The 23,051-nt window shown below is 39.6% G+C and overlaps 1 protein-coding gene across 1 annotated transcript in view; it reads right to left on the bottom strand.

The window, feature by feature from the left end:
* LOC149153383 (PHD finger family protein) overlaps positions 1 to 23,051 on the bottom strand; it is an 81,373-nt gene that overhangs the window by 2,261 nt on the left and 56,061 nt on the right. The window contains exons 9-10 of the mRNA XM_089442503.1: positions 6,944 to 7,022; positions 6,025 to 6,850 (exon numbers count right to left, since the gene is read on the bottom strand). Of these exons, the coding sequence (XP_089298629.1) occupies positions 6,025 to 6,850; positions 6,944 to 7,022 (905 nt within the window). The remainder of the gene's footprint in view (positions 1 to 6,024; positions 6,851 to 6,943; positions 7,023 to 23,051) is intronic.

Raw genomic sequence — 23,051 nt, 5'->3', positions numbered from 1 at the left:
GTTTTCCAGATCCGGAGAAGCAGCAGCAAGAGGCCGAGTTATTCCCATTGAGGCAGCGCAGAGGACTGCACAGTGGCTTCAGAAGAGCAATTTGATTTGACTAGAGGAAAATTAGATTCAGCGTCCAAAGGCTGGGAAAGTCTTCCACAGGGTTGGAGAATCAGTTTCCTCGGCAGAGACAAGCCGAACGACTTCATCAGAGGCAGTTCCGGGCTAGATGTCCAAGGATCCCCGCAAGCACTGCACAGAAGCTGACTCAGAGGGTCCAGGAGAACGAGTTTTTTGAGGTAGAATTGTGCCGGAATTCCTTGTGGAGGAAGGGAAATTCCCTTAGAAAATTTTGGCAATATTCTCTTGTTGTTTGGATTGTCAGTTGTGCATCCATAAATTGTATTCAGAATTTCACTGTTGCATAATAATAATAAAACCCTCACCTACTGCACCGGTTTTCTCAAGTTGGGTTTTTCTAGGGACATTTGTCTAGAAATAACAGTGTCATATTCTTAATTTTTATGTGTATGCTTGATTTTTTCAGATTCCAGCGCTATTTTTCTTCCGCAATATTTATTTGTGAAAATCACAGTGTGAATTATTTGGTGTTTGTCGTAGCAAACTGCAAATAAATTGTTAAATAAATTAACAATTAGGAAAATAATTTCCAGTTGTTGTGATAGATTAAAATTTTCACACAATATCAAAGTGTGAGTGATCAGCCAGGAAGCTAAGAAGCGGAGAAGGGAATTTCGCTATTCATGGGAACAGCAAGCCAAAATACCTAGAGGCTGCGCAGTTCATTGATAGGCAGGCCGAATTGCTGGGGCAGAAGTTCAATTTTCAGTTGCAGGTTGGCAGAAAAGTCGAGTTGCAGCGGACTTAAACAATTTTCAGTGTTTCAGGATTGGCAGGATAGCAACATTTCCACTGGATTCTATGATGTATGAGGGTATGGAACTGGCAGTTAAGCAAGGGCACCAAGCCCTCTATATATTTTGATGTTGATGGTGCTGATTGTTTAACTCCTTTGTCATGACCCTAGTAAAAATGTACCCTTAACTAAAGCAAAACCAATGTTGCAGGAAGCACCCCCCCCCGGATCCTAGGCCCGAAGCGCGCCCCGTACGGAAGCGCCCCCGGAAGCGCGCTTCCGAAAATGGCGAAGCGCGCTTCGGCCTTTTTAATGCGCTTCCTGGAAATTAGGAAGCGCCGGCCCCGAAGCGCGCTTCGGATGGCGCTTCGAGCCTCCGAAGCGCAGCGCTTCGGAGCGCTTCCTCCAAAACCGCGCGCCCAAGGGAAAAAAACCTCATTTTTTTAATTTCTTTTTAAAGTTAACTTAAGTTAGCATTGAGGGGGTGGGTTAGGGTGAGGTTAGAGTGAGGTTAATGTGAGGAATGAAAAAAATAAAGCCCCCATTCGTTCCTCATTTTCTCACTTTGAGTTTATGAGAGTTGGAGAAGAGAAGAGAGGAGAGGAGAAGAGAAGAGAGGAAAAGAGAGGAGAAGAGAGGAGAGCTTGGAGGAGTGAAGAAGGAAGAGCAAGGAGAAGGAGGAGGAGCTTGGAGCAAGAGCTTGGAGGACTTCATCTACAAGAGCTAAAGAGGTAAGTTCAAACCCCAAACTCCCTTATTTTTTGTGACAATTTTTTTGTATTTTTCTCCTCCCTCTCCTACTCTTTCCCATTGTTTCTACTTGCTCCTTTATTTACAGGTTGTCCACCACCTATATCCATATTCCAAGATGGTGTTCTTTTGGCTTCTATGTATCATTCCACTCTTGGTTTTAATGATGGCAAGGGTGAGGAATAGAAGGGAAGAAACAGAAGAGGACATTGGTGATGGTCCTAATAGTAGTGACCCAATGTATGATGAGGAGGAAGGGGATGAACTTGAAGGGGACACTGAAACACAAGATGGGAAAGCTACATCAACACCCTTGTGGAACTATGTGACCAAACTTGATGGGGGAAAGGGTGGTGGATCTTACAAATTTGTGTGCCCTCATGGTTGTCATGGAGGAAAACCATATTGTGGTTCATATACCCGTCTGAGGAGGCATCTTTGTGGGGTGCTGGACAGTGATGAAAAAAAGGGTTCTGTGGGGGTATAAATTTGCCCAAACATTTCAACTGAAGAAAGAAGAAAATACATCCAAATAGAGATGGATGCACAACAAAAAAACAAGAAACAAAAAACTCATTCTGAATCAAGTGCAACCTCTAAATTTGGTAGTTGCTCATCTCCTCATGGTACTTCTGCAAGCTCTGGAGGTAGAAGAACAATAGGGGATTTCCTTAATGTTGTTGGGAGGGATGATGTGGATGGAAAGATAGTCCGTTTTCTTTGTGCTTGCGGTGTACCATTCAATGTGCTTCACTCTCCCTATTGGCATGAAATGGTAAAGGCCATCAATGAAGCCCCAAAAGGATACAAGGCCCCCAACTATGAGAAAGCTAAAACAGTGTTATTAGAAAGAGAAAAAGCTAAGGTTCAAAGAGCTTTGACACGTTTTACAAATGAGTGGGTAGATTCTGGGGTATCCATTGTATCAGATGGGTGGACAAATATTAGAAACCAACATTTGATAAATGTTCTTGGTGTTTCTTCAAGTGGTGCAGTATTTATTGCATGTCATGACTCCTCCATCACTGCATCTGCACAAAACATTGCAGATCTCCTATTGAAATCAATCAAAGATGTTGGTCCGAATAATGTGGTTCAAGTGATCACAGATAATGCAGCAAATTGTAAGGCAGCAGGAAAAATTATTGAGCGTACTCATCCACACATCTTTTGGTCTGGGTGCCTGGTTCACACATTGAACCTTTTGATGCATGATATTGTGAAACACAAAGATTGTGGGTGGATTGTTGAGGTTTACAGGAAAGGGAAGCAGCTCATTAAATTCATCACAGGGCATACAAGGGTAAACTACTTCTATGGCACTTACTCCAAGTTGCAATTGCTTAAAATTGCAAAGACAAGATTTGCTAGTTATTACCTCACCTTTAGGCGGCTAGTGAGGGTGAGACAAGCTTTAACTAATCTGGTGTGTGCTGAAACATGGGATGAAATTAACACTGACACAGATGGTGCTAATGCAGTCAAGGACACTGTTCTTGACAGTTACTTTTGGTCACAGGTTAAATATGTTTTGCAATTCACCAAACCAATTTATTACATGATCAAGTTTGCAGATTCAGATCGACCAGTAATTGGGGAGGTGTATGAGCAAATGGATAGCATGTTGGGGCAGATTAAAGACATTGTTGAGCCTAGAGATACCACCTTGTACAATTATATTCGTGTAGAGGTGCAAAACCGATGGGAAATGCTAAATATTCCATTGCATGCATTAGCATATGTTTTGACACCTAAATACTATCATCCATCATGGCTTTCAACACCAGCACCTGGGGGGAAGCAGGAGAAAACCACACCAAGATAAAGAGGTTCACGAAAAATATATGGCTGCATTGAGTAAATTAATCCCTGATGAGGAGGACGCTGCATTGGTACGGAGACAGGTGAGCAACTATACGCTCAACACTGGTCCATTTGGGAGCATGCATGCAATTAAAGATCAAGAGACTTTTTCTGCTCTTGAGTGGTGGAACATGCATGGAGGGGGTACTCCACTTCTACAGAGTTTGGCATTGCGGGTGCTATCACAGGTGGTAAACACTTCTTCTGCAGAGAGGTGTTGGAGCTCTTATTCTTTCATCCACAGTGTTAAAAGGAACAGGTTGAGTTTAGACCGGGCAGAGAGCTTGGTTTATGTTCATTACAACTTGCGATTGTTGTCCCATTACTGTGAAGATGCAAAGTCTAATAAAGACTTGTTGATTTGGGACAAGAATCCAGAGGAGCCCAATTTGGAGGATGGAGTGTTGCGACTAGAGCAATTAGAGGATGCTCTTATCCAGGTATGTCCATTGTGGTATGAATTTTCCAATTTTCCCTTATAAAGCATTTCTCTAATTCATGTTTTTAATTTTTTTGTTAACTAGTGTTTTTTTTTTGCATGAATTTTTTGAGCGATTCTAGGATGATGATGACCGTGTTGATATGCCACCACCCCCACCCCCATCTGGTCCCTTGGTTCCTAGGTTCCATGGTTCAACACCAACAGCAGGGGGTTCTTCTTCATCAGTTTCAGTGCCACGACTTACACAGGCACCATCTTCTTCATTGCCACCACGTGGAGGCCCGCCACCACGTTCTATTCGTGGTGGAAGGAGGAGAGATTAGTAGATATATTCACAATCTACTACTTTTTGTCATAGATTACTCATTAGACTTGTAGACTTGTGAATTTGAATTTTGAACCTTTTTGGCTTGGCGGTGACCAAGTGACATATTTTGTAAACATTATTATTTGAATTTTGGACATGACAAATGTTGACAGTTGCTCACTTGCTAGATAAATCATAATATGCTCTATGTTTTATGTTTTATAATATGCTTAAATGTTTTATGTTTTATAATATTTGATGTATGTTTGTAATAGCTAGAATATAGATGATTGTTGTACATACTAGTAACTACAATGGAATCATGGATGCCATATCTATCTTGATTTATGCAAAAATATGCATGTTTTCATGTCTTCTACAATTAATTTGGTATTTGGGATGTTTGTTTTGAGTATAAATGCAAAAAAATAAAATATATATATATATATATAGCAGACGCTTCCGCGGACGCTTCGCTTCCTAGATTTTTGGAAAATGACGCTTCCGCGCTCCGCGCTTCCCGCTTCCGCTTCGCTCCCGCTTCGTGCAACATTGAGCAAAACCACTAATTAGGCATCTAAAATGTTTTCTACCTTATTTTAACACTTGGATTAGGGAGTTTAATCAAAATTGGAGGGCATTGATTGCTGTCCCTGGAGGATCAAGATTTGAAATAGAGACAAAGGATAAGAGCCTATAGGGGGGTCAGAGGGTGATACTAATGATGAGAATCCCAATATTTCGATGATATGTAGTTGTTTGTTGTAGCATGGTGTTTTTGGTAATCTAGGAGTCTAGAGGCCATTTTAAGCCTCTTTCTTTATGTATTTTACTATTTTGGTTCAGATATGGAGTGTATTTAGTGCTCTATTTTGGTTATATGCATCCTTACTAGCTATATACATGAGAGAGACTTGCATATTTGTGTATAATGGTTTGGATTCACACGGATGTACATGAATATTTATTTTTTAATCAAAAATTGAATATTTTATGTATTTTTTGGTCATACAGCTTTTTCTCTAGTTGACACCAGTTTCCAGTTTTAGAGCACAGGTCTGGTTCTAATAACATTGAAGCAAACAGGCTTCCCCTTCCTTGCTCATGTCAGCAGGGGGCTCTTGTTTGACCCATTTTTCGCTCCTAGGTGTAATGATCTAAGTGAACATACATCTTCCTATATGGCCTTGATATGTGCACATTATATATCATATATGTGGAATTTTCAACAAAATAATTCAAAACTTTCCTCGCCTACACTGGAGGAATTCCAATTCCAATAGTCCAAACTCTCATCTAATAAAAAATAATGTGTAAAAAGGTGAGGATAATGCTGAACAGGTTCTACCAGAAATGTCGATACCAAATGGACTAACCTCCACAAAAATGCCTGCAACCTTTTCATTCCAGCCTAATTTAGTTTCAATAATTATAGAACCTAACTTTCTCTTCTCTAATCCACAACCAAACCAGGAAGTCATTCAACAGCAGACAGAGATCATGATTGTTTTCCTTGCAATGTAAATTTTTCAACAAAAACATTCAAAATCGGAACAATAATCTAATACGGCAAATTATTCATGTAAATACAGCAGTGATTCTCATAACCACAACACAGAGATATCTGTTTTCCTATAGCTATCAATCTTTCAGAACCCTGGAAGTCTATTGTGGGTGAACCATAATTCAGATTCTTCCTTCTGAAACAGACTCAACTTTTGAAGCAAACAACTGCGGTTAAAGAATATACATGTACTAATATGTCCTATCAAATGAGTACCTGATTAAGATACCCACCTTGTGAACCTGCTGAACCCTCTTCCCTTTGACTACTATGAGCCTCTGATGCTGAACGGTGGCATGATTTCCCTGTATCTTTATTGTTCTTATCCCTTGCCGGGAGATGTATAACAATTTTTGTCCTCTTGCTGCTCTCAGACTTGCTAGCAAACTTTTCAGTTTGTGTATCCACTTTCTCGTGCATTTGACTGTGAGATGACTTGGAACTGCTTTTACTTTTATGACCTTTGGCATTCTTTTTGTCACTAAGTAAACCACTTTCAACTACGTTGCTTTTTAAAATCATGTCATCTGCCTCCACTGATATCCCATCTTTAACTGAACTTGCTGTTTTGGGAGGAGAATATAATTTATTCCCATCTGATTTTTGAGACCACTCCTCTTCATTGTTTTCATATACCAAACTATTTTGGTCCTGACTTGGTGTTGAATTCTCTTCTACTTTCATTTCAGACTGAAATATATGAAAACTGTTATTCAATGCCCCTGTTTTACCATTTGACTGAACTTGCAATCCTTTCTTCTTAACAACTTTTTTATTTACCAATACATTTTTTGAGGCCTTTTTTCCATATTCCTTTGGTTTCATCATTTGATCCTTTCCACTTTTAAATGTCTTTTCAGCTAAACCCTTGGATATGGATTTGGAATCTTTTGGCTGAATGGATGGGAATTCTTCGTCATCATCTGAGGAAGGGCAAAGGTGTATCATTTCTTGTTGTGAAGGGAGTCCAGCAGCAGCCCTGAGTTTAGTCATCTGCTCCTGCTCTGTTTCATCCCTCCTCCTCCACAGCTCTTGAACAGCATCATCAAGATCCTTAACCTGTCCTCCAAAAGTATGAAACAGATAAGTAATTGAACGCAATCAGAAAACCACTTGAATTAATGATCTACATAACCATGTGACCAGGCAAACCTGGTAACAGTCTCCACGACATGCAGCACATCTGTAATACAAATTTCCATCTGCTTGGAATTGCTGATACTTTTCTTCACTGCATTGCAATCCAAAACCACCATCAATACAGGGAATTATAGAGTTATGATAGTAGCAATCATGTTACAATCCCAACACAGGTGATCAAGAAAAACTAAACATATGAATAATATAGGCATCCATGGGCAAACAAAAAAGGAGAAATTTGTATAAGGTAAGAAGCTTGTAAATCAGTATGAAAAAGATTGCTAAGAAATTAGGAACTATAAATTTTTTCCTGATTTATTCTCCCTGCTTGCTGATTTGTTGTTGAGTCAATCCAAGTTTTTCCAACTTTCTAATTTTTTGACCCTCACCAAGTTATTCCTGAGTCCAATCTTTTCAACCCTCGCCAAATTATTCCAGAGTCCGATCTTTTCAACATATAATGCAAATTACTGAATCAATGATCTTAAGTCTCACTTCACTCCAATTGAATCACTAGATATTGACAACAGTCTTAGCTTTAAGATTTGACTTTTCCTATGAAATCAGACACACATTTCTAGGTACACAGATCAATGAAAATGAAGTCCTTCATGAAATGAAGTCCTTCCCTATAACATAAGAAACTATATCCTTATAACTGTAACTTGAGGAATTCCACTTACCTTTCCATCGATTAAGTTAATCATGCCTAATCACAAACTTCCATAGTAACACAAAAGGGCAGAGAAGCCCAAAATTTACATTTCAAACATCTCCCAAGTCCTGAACAAGCCCTCACACTGATTCTTGTACCATTTTTTTTCATTATAAACATGCACACATGCATTGTTCTGATCCATTTCTTAAAAAATGGCCATTTTCTCCAAAGTTTTTCCACAGAAAATAACTCTTGCATATTCAGTTACTTTGTCAATTTATATCGAATTCCACGAATGCCATTGTCCAGGCAATGTTTTGCTCTAGTAATATAGGACAACAACATGACTGCATATTGATTGAAACTAAAAAACAAATCCAACTCTACTTACATAGCATTGCACAATTTGCATTTTAGAATAGTGCACATCCATTAAAGTGGAAGTTCAATAGTAAATATGACTCATCGTGAAAACTTGCCATCTCTTACAATGGAAATTGCATGTTTTAGTATCTAGACTAACCAGGCAGCTACCTTTGTTTTTAAACTCTAGCTTTTCTAACTATTTAATGGAGGCATCAAAACGGTTTAAAATTGTATACCAAGGAATGCGGTTCATACATATTAATGCAAGGATATTATCAATATGAATACTTTTCTTCAAAACAACTAACAAGAAAAATTGGAAACATATTTGCATCCAATTTGTAAACCAATTCTATAGGTCCAAAAGTCCAAATTCTTTTATTCAGCATACATAATTTGTATCATAGATGAGCTCATCTGATGTTATCTCAGCTGATAACACAAACATGAAAATTGATCAAACTACCAGACTCATAACTGGCCCAAAAAGGTCATATGTGAATGGAAACAATTAACTATATTATAGGATTACAGCTGAACAGTTGATGTCTGTCCATCAAAGTGGGTGTCAGAGCACAGTAATTCTTGAGCATGTCAATTCTACATAGGCTCAATGGTGGTTGTTGCCCTCTTTCCACCATCACCCAAACTAAAGATGATTCACCTTGTTTATTGGAGAGATCCCTATATTCTGACAACAGGATTTCATGGGTCTACCAAAGCACCCAAGCTAATTACCTCTTTCTTCCAGCCCATCTCAGATAGTGGTGAGTCAAACACCGAGTGGATGTTATGAACATAGGAATATAAAGCTACAAACTAATCAGTCATTGCCCACACACCCATGCCACCTCCATGGGTCTACCAAAGCACCCAAGCTAATTACCTCTTTCTTCCAGCCCATCTCAGATAGTGGTGAGTCAAACACCGAGTGGATGTTATGAACATAGGGATATAAAGCTACAAACTAATCAGTCATTGCCCACACACCCATGCCACCTCCAGACAATGTCACATGGTTTGGGTTCGAGTTTGAGTTCGACAACAACGAAGTTCAATTCGAATTTGAATTTGGCAATGAGGTTCAGATAAGGTTTGCCATTAAATTCGTCCATATACATATTTCAAATTCTTAAAATATATAAAAATGTTTATAATTATATCAATATTTTATATTAATTTGTAGTTTATATCTATTTAAGATTATTATATATTGAATTAATAAATTTATAATTTTTTGTATGTATAAGTTAGATTAATTTATTTTATATATACACACACAAATAAGATTTGTTAATTTATAATATATATTATAGATTTATATGTGAGATTTTAGAACCGTTACCTATAACACAAATCCATAATTTGCATGTGATTTGGACCCATCACCCAAATCCGTAACTGTAACCTGTAATGCAAATCCATGACTTGTGTCATAATCCAAATCGTTTTGTGCAACGTGTTCATGTTGACTGAGGGTTATTGATACTTTTCACTAGTGCAGGAAATAGTGAAATTCGTAGACTTTCTCTTACAAAACTCCACATGAAATTATCCTCGGAATTACAGGTCTGCTAAGGAGACCTGGATGATGAAACCTACTAACACTGCATACAAACAATATTAACTAGTTTTGATGGCAATTTTGTGATCACAATGCGTGTTGTGGGGTGCATGCTATTACACCGAATATAAATGAATTTAATGGATTTTTTTGAGGTTCATCAAATTCCGAACCTCAAGGTTTGGGTCCGGCAAACCCTGTGACATAGCCTCCAGATCAACATGACTCTTTAGTTCCAAAGTTCACCATAGAGCTACAACTCCCCTTTACACTAGTCATCCCAAGTTCTTCCTGTCAACAAGTATGTTGACCTTGAATGGTAGGAGAGTTGTTGTGTGAAGGGTTCCCTACAACCGCCCACCCCAAGTGAATCCAACCACCACCTCTCACCAGGGGGCAATCTATTGACGACATCATAAAGTTCATAATCGCAAACCTTACTGTGTCATTGATGACATTCTAGACTCTTATAGTGACCCAGAATAAGTCCAGTCCACTTTCTTCAATCTGTTCCTATTCTTCCTGACCATTCTTTTATACACTGTATACGGCTTCCTTCATTGGTTAAACCTTTCCATTTTTTGTCTTTTTTATCTTCTTGCATTGTTGTTAGCCATAATTTATTACATCTGTTGCATATGCAAAAGGCAATCCTTATTTTGTTATTTGTCATGACATTACAGTAACTTCATTTCGTTTCTCGGTCTGCACTAAAAAAAATGTATCAGTTAGATTAATAGTTATATCATTGTGCATATTTTATATTTTTAGCGTTAGTAACAAATAATAAGTCACAAGTATTAAAAAGTGACTTGGTGATTAAAATTCAATACTCTTGGTAATTCATATTCTATGAAACCCTTGGTATGCCATCTCTCATGGGCCTGAGATGTACAAGTTTAAATCTCATATTGAATAGTAAATCAATTAAGCTCTATCTTTATCTACAACACTGTAAAGCTGTGTTTGTGCAATACTTACCCAGTATCAGAACCCAGTTCCACATCTGGGAGAGGAACAGTGACCACAATTGACATTGTGGGCACACTCGGGGATTCAGGCAGTCATATAACAGCAGAACATTATAACCAGGACATTATGAAAGGCAAAAATCTGGACAAATTTGTGCATGTGGTATCAGTTTTTGAATTAGAAATTAGGAGGCATCCTGGAAGGAACATGCATGTCTACACGAGTAGACAGAATTTAGATATTGATAGGAGAAAGGAAATGTGATACATGGGAACAGCAACACAGGAAGACTGTTACAGCAGAAAATTGTGATACGTGAAGAAAAGACAGCAAAAAAGCATGTTTTGACAGAAAAAACACAGCAGAAAAATCGTGTTAAGAGACTGAAAAGACAGAATAATGTGTTATGGCATAAAATTGATAGAGGTAATGTTTCTCAAGAGAAAACGCAGCATGAAATCATGCTGCTGCAGAACATGTTACAACAGGAAAAATGCAGCAAAGAAATTGTGGTGCAGCAGAAAAATCTTGCCCATGAAGGTGTAGATTGGCCAAAAAAATAGGCCAATAGTGTTAGAAAAATGTAAAGCGGCAGCTATTATATCTTATTTTTCTTAACCTTGATAGTGTTTGTGAATCTTCAGTTATCTTCATTATCTTCTTTGGTTAGATCTTTCATCAAACAATATCAAGAACAGTAACACTAACAAAAGAGGACACAGATATAGGCTCTTAGCCAGGGCAAAACCCCTCCAACGGAAAACCCAGAAATGAGATACAAAGACCCAATCCTTACACCAAGTCCTTCTCCCAGTACCAAGTCAACCCTTTCTCAAGTTCTTCCTTTAGTCTGCACCAAACAGCTACACCCTGCAAGTTCGACTTGCCAACTACAGCACTACTACTTGACCTGCAACTTCAACCCAGCAACTTCGTCCTTGCAGCTTCTTGGAAACCCTAATACAGCCTCCTCTTGAAACCTACTTAGAGCGTGGCAGCTCTCCAAGGTCAACAAGGTCCAGATAAGGGTTTTCCCTCTTCCAGCTACCCGATTCTGCACTTCGTCCTCCTGCTACTCAGACCTGAAACTTCGGCCTGTTTCTGCAACCCAAAAACCCTAGAATTCACACATGTGAGAAAGATAGAGCCCAAAAACAAGAAATTTCGTTCTCCCAGCTTCTTCTAGACCTTCGCTCTCATTTTTCTGCCTTTACCAGCTACAGATCGAACTTGTAAGTATGTGTCTCAAATGAAGTTGAACTGCTCCTTTATATAGCCTTCTCAAGGGGTCGAATTCCCTCCTTTAGGCCGACTTGATGATCCCATGGCCAACTTTTACTCTTGGAGATTCCAGGACTTTCTAGACTCAAAAATAATTCTTTTTACAATTACAAATTGCCCAAAAAGGTCTTATAAACATGATGTTGACTCCATTGACTAGTGACAATAAATCCTAAGACTTAACAGACCCTAGAAGCACGAAGAACATGCTTGTACGTAGAAGACCATCAATAATGAGAATGAAGCCCATGCTTCAATAGTAATAATTTTCTTTCTTCTTTTCTTGTTTGTTACATAGGATACATATTGAAATGAGTACAACAATTATGAAGACCGAAACTAGTTACATTTCTCAACAAATAGGACTTCCAAAGTAGAATCACTGGTGACTGTCTGTCCCTGTGCCACAGCAACTTGAGCTAAACATTCTAACAGAAGGCATAAACCAAAAGAAGCTAAACTACTGAACGATAGAAGCAAACAGAGACATAAACCTAGAAATAACAAAACAACAGGTTATGTGTCATCAGAGGAAGCTACAAAATGGAAGGGAGAGTGTTTTTGGACTTTATAGGTCATTTAGAGCCTCATTGCTTATGTATTTTGTCGATGATGTGTATTGCACTTGGTGCTATTTTGATATATTCACCTTTACATGGTATATAGATGAACAAACTTTGCATGTTTTGTCTCTATTGGCTTGGAATCATGGTTTTAAATCTTAAAAATAGTTTTTTTCAATAAAATTAATTATTTAATGTATTTCTTTTTAAACCGGCTCATTGAGATCTTACCAGTCCCAGTTTGATTGGTTCCGGTTTGAAACCCGGTTTATTAGGTGCAACGGTCTAGTCACCAATTCCAGTTTTTAAAACTATGGACTTAACAGATGGAAGTTGAGGACAAAGCAGCAATCGAGCTAGGAAAAGCATACCAGCAAGGAGAATATTCCCAGAGGACTTAGAAGGAAACTTCAGGACTACACCATTGTGGTAGGTGAATGGTTGATAGGCGAGAGAGAAGGGAAGCAAGGATCTAAAAAAATTATGTTTCAAAGATCAGGCTTTGGCTAAACAACATTTTTGCAATTTGCCTTCAAAGTTAAATTTTGCATTTTAGAGTCTGTTTGTAAATGGCAAGCCTAATGTTGGAATATTCAGCAATACTGAGAGGGGGCGTGAATCAGTATTAACAATTTTCAACTTCAAAAACTAGTAAATGCATCCACAGATATAAAACAAAGCACATAAATATAAATATAGATTTTTATGTGGAAGCCCAAAGCGAGAGAAAACCACATAATGTTTTTCTTAATTTATATAAAAAGTATGTTCAAATTTATCAGCACCAACTCCCTAATTTATCAACACCAAATCTTGTACAAGAGTCAATATTAGTCAAAGAAAGTCTACCCTCCTGGCAGTTGCTCCTCTGTCCTTCACACAAGCACTCGATTTCCCAAACATGGCCTTCTTAGCAATAGAACTTTCCTTAACAAATGATTCTTGAACTCGACCTCCTTATCAGCAGAACTCAACCCCAACAGGTCCCAAACCAGGACTGAAACTTGGACTTTAATTGTTAAAATTGGAAACTAGGGCCAAACTCCATGTGGGTCATCTTATTTATGGCAGCTGATATTTTTCTTGGATCCCTCTCATCGAGAGGTGTAGGATTGATCTAAAGATCATCCGATTCCGATAAGTATTCATGGAGTTATGAATTTATTTGTGTTATAAGACAATTCGTCAAGGTCGGCCAGCAACCAAATAAACCCCATATGTACTCAACGTTTTAGTATAAATAGAGGTGGCCTTCAAGCAGTGTTTTAAAAAACGGCCGGCTCGGAACCGACTCGGCCGAGTTGGTCTGAGCCAGCCTTGGATTTTGTGACCCGGCCATTGAACCGGTTCAGCGGGCCGAATTAATACCGAGCCCGCCAAGTTGTTACACAACTCGGTCGGCTTGGTATTAACCCGACCGGCTCGGCCGAGTCCTTATCAACCCGGCCAGGTTACGTACAGTGGCCAGTGAACCCAAAAAAAGGCTTTTTTATTTTTTATTTTTATTTTTGGGGACTCCCTGGGCTTCCCTGTCTGACTCATGGGTTTCCCTGTCTGACTCTGATCTCTAGTATTGATATGCTATTCATGGTAATGTTAAATTCTTAAAGTAAAAGGATGAAAATGAAGATTAAGTCATCCTTTTACTTAAATTTTTAACATTACCATGAAATGACTCAGGATGTTTGAGAGTGGTTCCGGTCTCATTGGATTTCATATGGAGAAAGTAGAATTTTAGATTTCATTCAAAATCCAGCAGACTTATCAGGATTTCAGGATTGGGGGATTGCAATGTTTCCATTGAATTTTGTCATGTATTAGGGTATGGAACTCGTATTTAATCAAGAGCACCAATCCCTCTATGTACCTTGATGTTAGTGACATTGGTTGTTGAATTCCTCCGTGATTCGCTCCCAAACCGGGAGCTTCTGAAAATGTCGCTCCCGCTCCTGTTTTCGCTCTTGCTTCCTGCTTTCGCTCCCGCTCCCAAGTAACACTAAGCCAAATGATGTTGGCAACTCTAGCAGTAGCCAGTAGTATTGGTCACAAACTTTTGTTGTAGAGGCCATTTCTAGCCTCCTTGGTTATGTGTTTTTGTTTTGATCTCTATATCATCATCGTGTATGTATTGGACAGTGCAGTGGGTGCCATTTTGATATAACGGATATATTCATGAGCCTACTTTGATCATATGTTGTCTTCTATCTATATTCTAATTTTGTGTGTTTGGAAACATGAATGAAAATCTTTAAAATTATGTGTTTTTATAAAAAATAAATATTTAATGTATTTTTTACAACGACCGAGTCACTGAAATCGAGTCGGCCGAGTCGATACTGAGTCGGAGTCGGAGTCGGAGTCAACCCTCGGCCGAGTCGGAGTCGGAGTCGGAGTTTTAAAACATTGCCTTCAAGTCATTTCAACACACTTGGAATCTCTTCCTCTCTCTACTTGTCTTTGGGTTTTAGTAGGAGGAGAGATCCTAAGGAATAACGTTGCCCTGATCTAGAGGGCAGAAAGCCGAAACTACCGGAAAAACCGGAACTGCCAAAAAAGCTGGAAAAACCAGAATTGCTGAAACTGTCAAAAAAGCCGATACTGCCGGAAAAGCCGGAATTGCCAGAAAAGACGAAACTGCCAAAAAAGCCAGAAAAGACGGAACCACTGGAACTACCGAAAAAGCCGAAAACACTGGAAAAGCCGGAACTGTCGAAACTGTCAAAAAAGTCGGGACTACTAGAACTGTCGGGAACAACCGGAACTGTTGGAACTGCCAAGAACAACCGGAACTGCCAGAACTACCAGGAACTGCCGAAACAGCTCGAGCATCTGTCTCCGAAGGAGAGCAGCATGCAAGGGACAGCTAACTAACATTGGGACAGTTGTATGGTACTTAGTAGCAAATACACCAAGCATGCAATGTTATAGCTAGCATGCAAGGGACAACTAGCATGCAACAAGCAGCATGCTACGGACAACAAGCATGCTAGGGACAACAAGCAAGCAAGGTGTAGCCAACACATAGGTCAGGATGGCAACATGGTGCAGCAATGGCACATAATGCAGTACAGTGATGGGTACAGTGATGATTAATGAAGCGTGATGAGATGCAGCATAGTGATGATGGGTGCAGCGCGGTGAGGTGCAACATGATGACGAAATGCAACACAATGATAGGTGAAGGAGTCACCTTGGAGAATTAGTTGAAGCAGCATGTCTTCATCTGATCTCATGTATCATCTTCTTAGAGATGATCTATGCTCTTATCTATATAAGTCAAAGTGTTGACTTCTTTTGTAAACGTACTCTCTCTCTCTCTCTGCTAAACTATTGAAGAACATATAAGAAGAATTAATCAAGGGTTTCTCCACATTGGGGTTGTCCCTGGCTAGCACCACATCTTCTGTCCTCATCTTGGCTTGTCTTCTGCGATTTATGTTTATGTTCTATCTGCAGTTTATTTTAATGCTAATGTGATTGCTAATCTGGAAAAGATATGGAGATAACTGTGAAAATTGAAATAAATTGCTCTAAGCATAAAACATACCTAAAATTAACATGGTATCAGAGTTGAGGTGAAGACAATGCCCAAGCAATAGTGAAAGAGCAATCACCGAAGATAGTTGCGAAAGGAGAAAAGGATTAGTGGATTCCTCATCTCTCTTCAAATTCACCAAGGGTGAAGTCGAAGCAGAGAATATTATCAGAATGGCGCAACGGAATATGGCCTACCTAAAGATCACTTCATTGGAAGACCGAATCTCAAGGTGGTAGGAAAGGCAGATAACCAGTTCAGCCATTAAGCGAGGGAGTGTCCGAATGGCAGGGACACATCACTTGATGATGATAACAATCATTCTAGGGACATCTTCAATGATCAAAGGAATGACAGGTAATGCAGGTCATCAAGGAAATGGCCGACTCTTCATAGAAAGCAAGGAACCCCAGGTATGAAGAATCAAATGTTGTTTCTGATAAGATAAAGAAGCATTATCTTGTATTGCCCTCTCCTTCAGATTCTTTGGGATTCTGGCTTATAGATTGTAGTGCTTCAAGGCACTTCATCGGATAGATGGGCGCACTCTCTAATTTGGTAGAGATGGAAACAATCGTGGTTTGAGACACTCTTGTGAAACCGATCCAAACCATTACCCGAAAGTTGTGGATGATAGACCTCTCATACCGGTACCTTATGAGGAAGACCTATTTCTGACAAGTGCAGACCCTCTCATTTGCAGAAGTAAGAGGGAGTTGGATTCCAGATGTGGAATGATAAATTGCAAGCCTATGACTACCTCGAGGATCTTAACTTTCAGAAGTTATATGGTAGTGATGTCGGACCAGATTTGGGAAATGCCTTTAAGTTTCATAAACTCATTCGCGTCGATGTTCTTGGTGAACTTCTATCCGGACATATGTTTTTCAGTTAGCATGGTGAGCTCATATTTGTTTGAGCCTCACTGGATTGGTGCCAAGAATCTTCTGAGATATCTTCGGGGCACAATATCTCATGGATTGAGATACACTGCCGGAAATATGAAACTGCATGATTATTCGAATGCTGACTGGGCAGGCAGTGTGGAGGATCACTAGAGCACTTCTCAGTGCTAGTTATCTTTGGATTCTGCTTCGAAATCATGGATGAGCAGGAAGCAAAAGTCAGTTGCTATAAGCACTTCCAAGACCGAATACATAGCTACGAGTATGATCTCATGTGAAGCTGCATGGTTGCAGAAGCTCTTAAGTGAGTTGTTTGTACACGTGATGAATACCACTATCATTCTTTGTGACAACCAAAGGGGGGATTCGATTATTGAGGAATCCCGTATTCGATGATTGCTCGAATAGATAGACATCAGATACTGCCTTATCTGCGATATGGTAAGTCGATGAGTGAGGAGGCTCTATCGCATTGAGACTGATGTACAGGTCACAGACATTTTGTCAAAGCCCCAGGGAAAGGTCAAATCTATGACTTTCCCGAACAACTTGGAGTCGTTGAGAGACCTTCTTATAAGGGTCTTGCATGTTGCATGCATTAAGCTCTGGGAGCTCAGGGGGGCTTGGGGTACTAACTGGAGCAACATACGACCACAGGGCAACTCACCCTCCCCTGGTGGTGCGCTATGAACAGGATGATTAGTTCTTCTGTGGGCCGGGATGATTAGCTCTCCCATGGCAACTAAGGAACAGGATGATTAGTTCTCCTGTGGGCCGGGATGATTAGTTCTCCCGTGGCAACTGTGACACAGGATGATTAGTTCTCCTGTGGGCCAGGATGATTTGTTCTCCGTGGCGACTATGGAACAAGATGATTAGTTCTCATGTGGGCCAGAATGATTTGTTCTCCGTGGCCAGTGTGGAACAGGATGATTAGTTCTCCTGTGGGCCAGGATGATTAGTTCTCTGTGGCATCCACTCACACGATGATTCGTTCTCCTGTAGACAGGATGATTAGTTCTCCTGTCGAGGAATCCTACCCATGCAGTCTGGGACTCATGGGAAGTACCTCTCATCTGATCAATGAGCAGGGAAATGAGGATAGGGACCATAGTAGTACTATCAATGGACGCATCACTGTATCTACCGTACTCCCTATGCTAGGATGACCTCCATTGCTCTAGGATCAATGACACTGATCTGGGATCAGTATGAGTGGTTTGAGACACTCTCTTGTGACATTGATCTGGGATCAATGAAACTGATCTGGGATCAGTATGAGTGGTTTGAGGCACTCTCTTGTGACATTGATCTAAGATCAATGAAACTGATCTGGGATCAGTATGAGTAGTTTGAGACACTCTTGTGACATTGATCTGGGATCAATATGAGTAGTTTGAGACACGCTCTTGTGATATTGATCTGGGATCAATAAAACTGACTTCGGGTCAGTAAGAGTGATGTGACACACTCTCTTCAGATGAAACTGACTTCGAGTCAGTAGAGAATGGTATGAGACATTCTCGATCAATTCTTCTTCTTCATGGTTCAACAGAGCAGAGCTCAGCAGATCAAAGCTGAGCAGAGCAGAGCAGAGCCCAGCAGAGTAGAGCTTAGAGATCAGAGCTTAGCAGATCAGAGCAAAGCAAAGCAGTGCAGGGCACTGATGGCAGAGATAGTACAGTCGGACATATGGATCAACGGATGGAGTTCTCCCTAGTTGAGAGGGAGTGTTAAAATTGGAAACTAGGGCCAAACTCCATGTGGGTCATCTTATTTATGGCAGCTGATATTTTTCTTGGATCCCTCTCATCGAGAGGTGTAGGATTGATCTAAAGATCATCCGATTCCAATAAGTATTCATGGAGTTATGAATTTATTTGCGTTATAAGACAATTCGTCAAGGTCGGCTAGCCACCAAATAAACCCCACATGTGCTCAACATTTTAGTATAAATAAAGGTGGCCTTCAAGTCATTTCAACACACTTGGGATCTCTTCCTCTCTCTACTTGTCTTTGGGTTTTAGTAGAAGGAGAGATCCTCCCTGGTCCAGAGGGCAGAAAGCCGGAACTGCCAGAAAAGCCGAAACTGCCGGAAAAGCCGGAACTGACGGAACTGCCAGAAAAGGTGGAAATGCAGGAAAAATCGGAACTACAGAAAAAGCCGAAACTTCCAGGACTGTCGGGACTGTCGGAAACAACCGAGACTGCCAGAACTGTCGGGAACAGCTAGAACTACCAGGAACTGCCAGAACTGCCAAGAACTATCGAAACTGCCGGAGCATCTGTCTCTGAAGGAGAGCAGCATGCAAAGGACAGCTAACTAACATTGGGACAGTTGTATGGTACTTAGCAACAAAGACAACAAGGATGCAATGTTACAGCTAGCATGCAAGGGACAACTAGCATGCAATAACAAGCATGCTAAGGACAACAAGCATGCTAGGGACAAGATGGCAACATGGTGCAGCAATGGCACATAATGCAGTACAGTGATGGGTACAGTCATGATTAATGAAGCGTGATGAGATGCAGCATAGTGATGATGGGTGCAGCGCGGTGAGGTGCAACATGATGACGAAATGTAGGAGTCACCTTGGAGAATTAGTTGAAGCAGCGTGTCTTCAACTGACCTCATGTATCATCTTCTTAGAGATGATCTATGTGCTTATCTAAATAAGTCAAAGTGTTGACTTCTGTTGCAAACGTACTATCTCTCTCTCTCTCTGCTGAACTATTGAAGAACATATAAGAAGAATTGATCAAGGGTTTCCCCACATTGGGGTTTGTCCCTGGCTAGCGCCACATCTTGTGTCCTCTTGTCTTGGCTTGTCTTCTGCGATTTATGTTTATGTTCTATCTACAATTTACTTTAATGCTAATGTGATTGCTAATCTGGAAAAGATATGGAGCTAACTGTGAAAATTGAAAATAAATTGCTCTAAGCATAGAACATACCTAAAGTTAACATTAATGCACCTAAACTCAGCCTTCAAGCGATTAGAACTCGGCTTCTAGACTTTGCCTTCTCCACAAGGTTTGGCGTCCTCAACAAAGAACAGTGTTAGATATTCAAAAACAAAATTGAAACTTGCCTTCAAACACACCAGGATTTGGCCCTCAAAACAGGATTGAGTTTGACATTCTTCGTACCAAAAATTCGGTCCTGAAATTCAGCCTTATCAGGGACAAGTCACTGCTCTCATAACAAGCCTAAATCTCAGCCTTCCACACTCGACTCTGGCCCTCTGCACAGATATGAAATTCGGCCTTCAAAGGGGACAAAATTCAGCCCTCAAGAACATGTTTGCAATCAGCCTTCTAACCAGGAACATAAATCTTCAAAAAGTGTGCCAAAAATCCTTCAAAATAAGCCAAAATAAAACTTTTGAAAATAAGCCAAGAACCCTTCAAAAATGTGCCAAAAATCCTTTCCCAGAAAATATATCCAAATCAGCTCTTCTTCACTTCTGGTTCATGAGGTATGAACCTCAGAGCTTCTTTTCTTCACTACTTTGAACAGATCCGAAATTGCTTGAGTGACATGAAATGCTCCTCACACCTATTTATAATGCATTCAGTGTCTAGACTAGGCCGACTTGTCCACTAGCTAGACTGGTTTGTGCAACTGGCAGAATGTATGGTGAATATTCGAAGAATCAGTTCTCCTCAACCGTGAGGTGTTAGGCGGCCATATATTGTTGGAAAGGTCTTGGAATAAGCTTTCCAACCATATATGTTATGCTTCCATTTGAGCTACGTAAATGGAGTAAAAATGCATTCAAAGATAGGGTATCCAAATGGGGCATCAAAAATCCAAAAATAATATTTCAAAATATGCTATTTGAATATGTAACTTTCTCTTTCATTTGGACAACCTTTGACATCAATGACAACTTCTTTCAATAATCTCCCCCTTTGTCATTGATGGCAATCATCATACTCCCCTTGTGATCATGCTCCCCTTATCTTCGTGCTTCTTGATCTTTCTCTCCCCCTTCGACATCATTAAATAGAGGATAACTCCCCTGACACTATCTCTCCCCCCGACACTCTAGCTTGATATTCTTTTCTATGACTTGCCCCCTTAGAAAGTGAAACTTGATAGGAATATGCTTGGTCTTGGAATGCATCATTGGATTCTTGGAGATGTTTATTGCATTGGTGTTGTCACAAAGTATTGGAATAGGCTTATCATATTTTACTTGTATGTCTTACAAGGTTTGCTTCATCCAGAGGACCTGAGTACAACATGTTGCTACCGCAATATATTTTGCTTCTATTGTAGGCAAGGATATTAAAGATTGCTTCTTGCTCAACCAAGATACTAAACAACGTCCCAAATACAAGGCCACTCCACTTGTACTTTTTATGTCATCTATACTTCCTACCCAATTTGCATCTATGTAAGCTACCAATGTCAATTCCTTTCCTTTTGGATACCACAGCCCAAAGTCTATTGTTCCTTTGGGATATTTGAAGATAATTTACACTACCAAAAGGATAAGCATTTTCAAAACAAGATAATAGGACATGTTGACCACTCAAATTGCATTTGAAGTTTTGTCAACCATTCCATGATCAGAGCACATTTCAAAGCATCTCAGCATTGTCTAAACATCCAAAGTTTCAGAATTCATTATCAACATTCAACTTTTGGTCATCATTTTGTATTCCAAATTCTGCAACCCTGTGGGGTCATTGTAAAAAACAATTCTAGTATGATGAAAATAAAGCCATGTAAAAGGACTAGATATGTTAGGATTTTGCTAGAGAACTTTCACTCTAGGGAATATTTCTTCCTTTGCTAATTATTTGTATTTCTCGACACTAAATAATTAGTTGACTTTTTCTCCCAAATATCCCCCAATGTTGGAGTGGGGCTTGATGGTAAACTCTTAGGTGGGTCCTAGTGTCTAGAGTTGATGTAAATTGCCATACTAAATCATCTCTAAAATTTCGCAGAATTTGGTTGAGTCTTGGGGGTCAATTTTTAATTGTCAAAATCCCCTTGCTAAACGAGATTTTTATGTAATATTTGATGTAAAATCCAATAAATGTTGTCTATAGAAGTTGTAGAGGGTATGACTAATCAAAATTAAACCTCTACACCTCAACTTTCTATCTAGACACCTTGAGGGTGGAAAAATGTCTTTACACCTCAAAACCCCATTTTTCTATTTTTTGGCAAATAATTAGCCAAAATAAAAATGAGAGATAAATAAAAATTCTCTCCAAGTGAAAATGAAAAAAACGAGATCGAAATTCCCAAATATCAAAGTCAAGACAATTATTTTAGGGACTTCCATATGCCAAAAAGAATTGACCCAAGGAAAAATTCGATGGTCCAGAAAAGAAGTCAAAGACCCAGCGAAATAAAATTTTAAAAGGAATGGTCCAGGATTGTTTTTTGAATGAGAGATTCTCGAGGAGAAAAATGAAGAAAAATATTTTAGGAGTCCAAACCACTCTGAGATCAAAGTTTTGGTCAAACCAACTCCTTCCTCAAGGCAAACAAATTCTCTCCTCAAGATCTACACAGTTCATTAAGGGGCACGATTTATTTGACTTGGATGTTTGCTCAAGAGATCTAACTGTTTTCACTTAAAGAGGGGTCTCTCTCTCTCATTTCTCTATTTAAGGAGCTCTAAGCTCCTCATTGTATAAGATTGATGTAATCGAGCTCTTGGCTCTGGAAGCTTTGTTGGACTATGTTGGAAAATCATAAAGGAAGAAAGATTTTCTTATCTTGATAATTACTTGTGATTTCTTAGCAATCTTATTAACTTCTTTTATGTCTTCTTTTATCTTCTTATCATCAAGCAACTACCAAAACCTAAATGCATGAAGATCAAAACAACAAGGACATAGGATATAGGTTCTCAGAAAGGGCAAAACCGTTCTAGGGGAAAACCCAAAAATTCTCTTTTCTTAGAACCAAATCAAATGAGACAACCAAGACCCTTGACCAAGACAAACCCTCCAATCCACCAAGTCAACCTCCTCAGATAGTGCTTCCAATCAGCGTCAACACTGCATCAACCAAAATTCAGGCCCTACTGCATCAGAATTCTGGCCTTACTGCAGTCAACTTTGGCCCCTTCATGTGACACAGAAACTTGCACTTGTGACAGAGAAAGAAAGAATTTGGCTTCCTTTTGCTAGATAAGTGTCTACTTCTTTGCTATGATTATCCTTTTTCTTCTAGGTACTTCGCACTTCTTTTCTTCCTCTTGCAACTGCAAATCAAACTTTATGAGTGAGTGAGTAAATGAG

Source organism: Pinus tabuliformis, chromosome 9, assembly GCF_031772625.1.
Source record: "Pinus tabuliformis cultivar Carrire ecotype Pingquan chromosome 9, CPIR1, whole genome shotgun sequence".
In the NCBI taxonomy this organism is placed as follows: Eukaryota; Viridiplantae; Streptophyta; class Pinopsida; order Pinales; family Pinaceae; genus Pinus; species Pinus tabuliformis.
The sequence above is the reverse complement of the archived record's forward strand: the minus strand, read 5'-3'. Positions and strand labels throughout refer to the sequence as shown.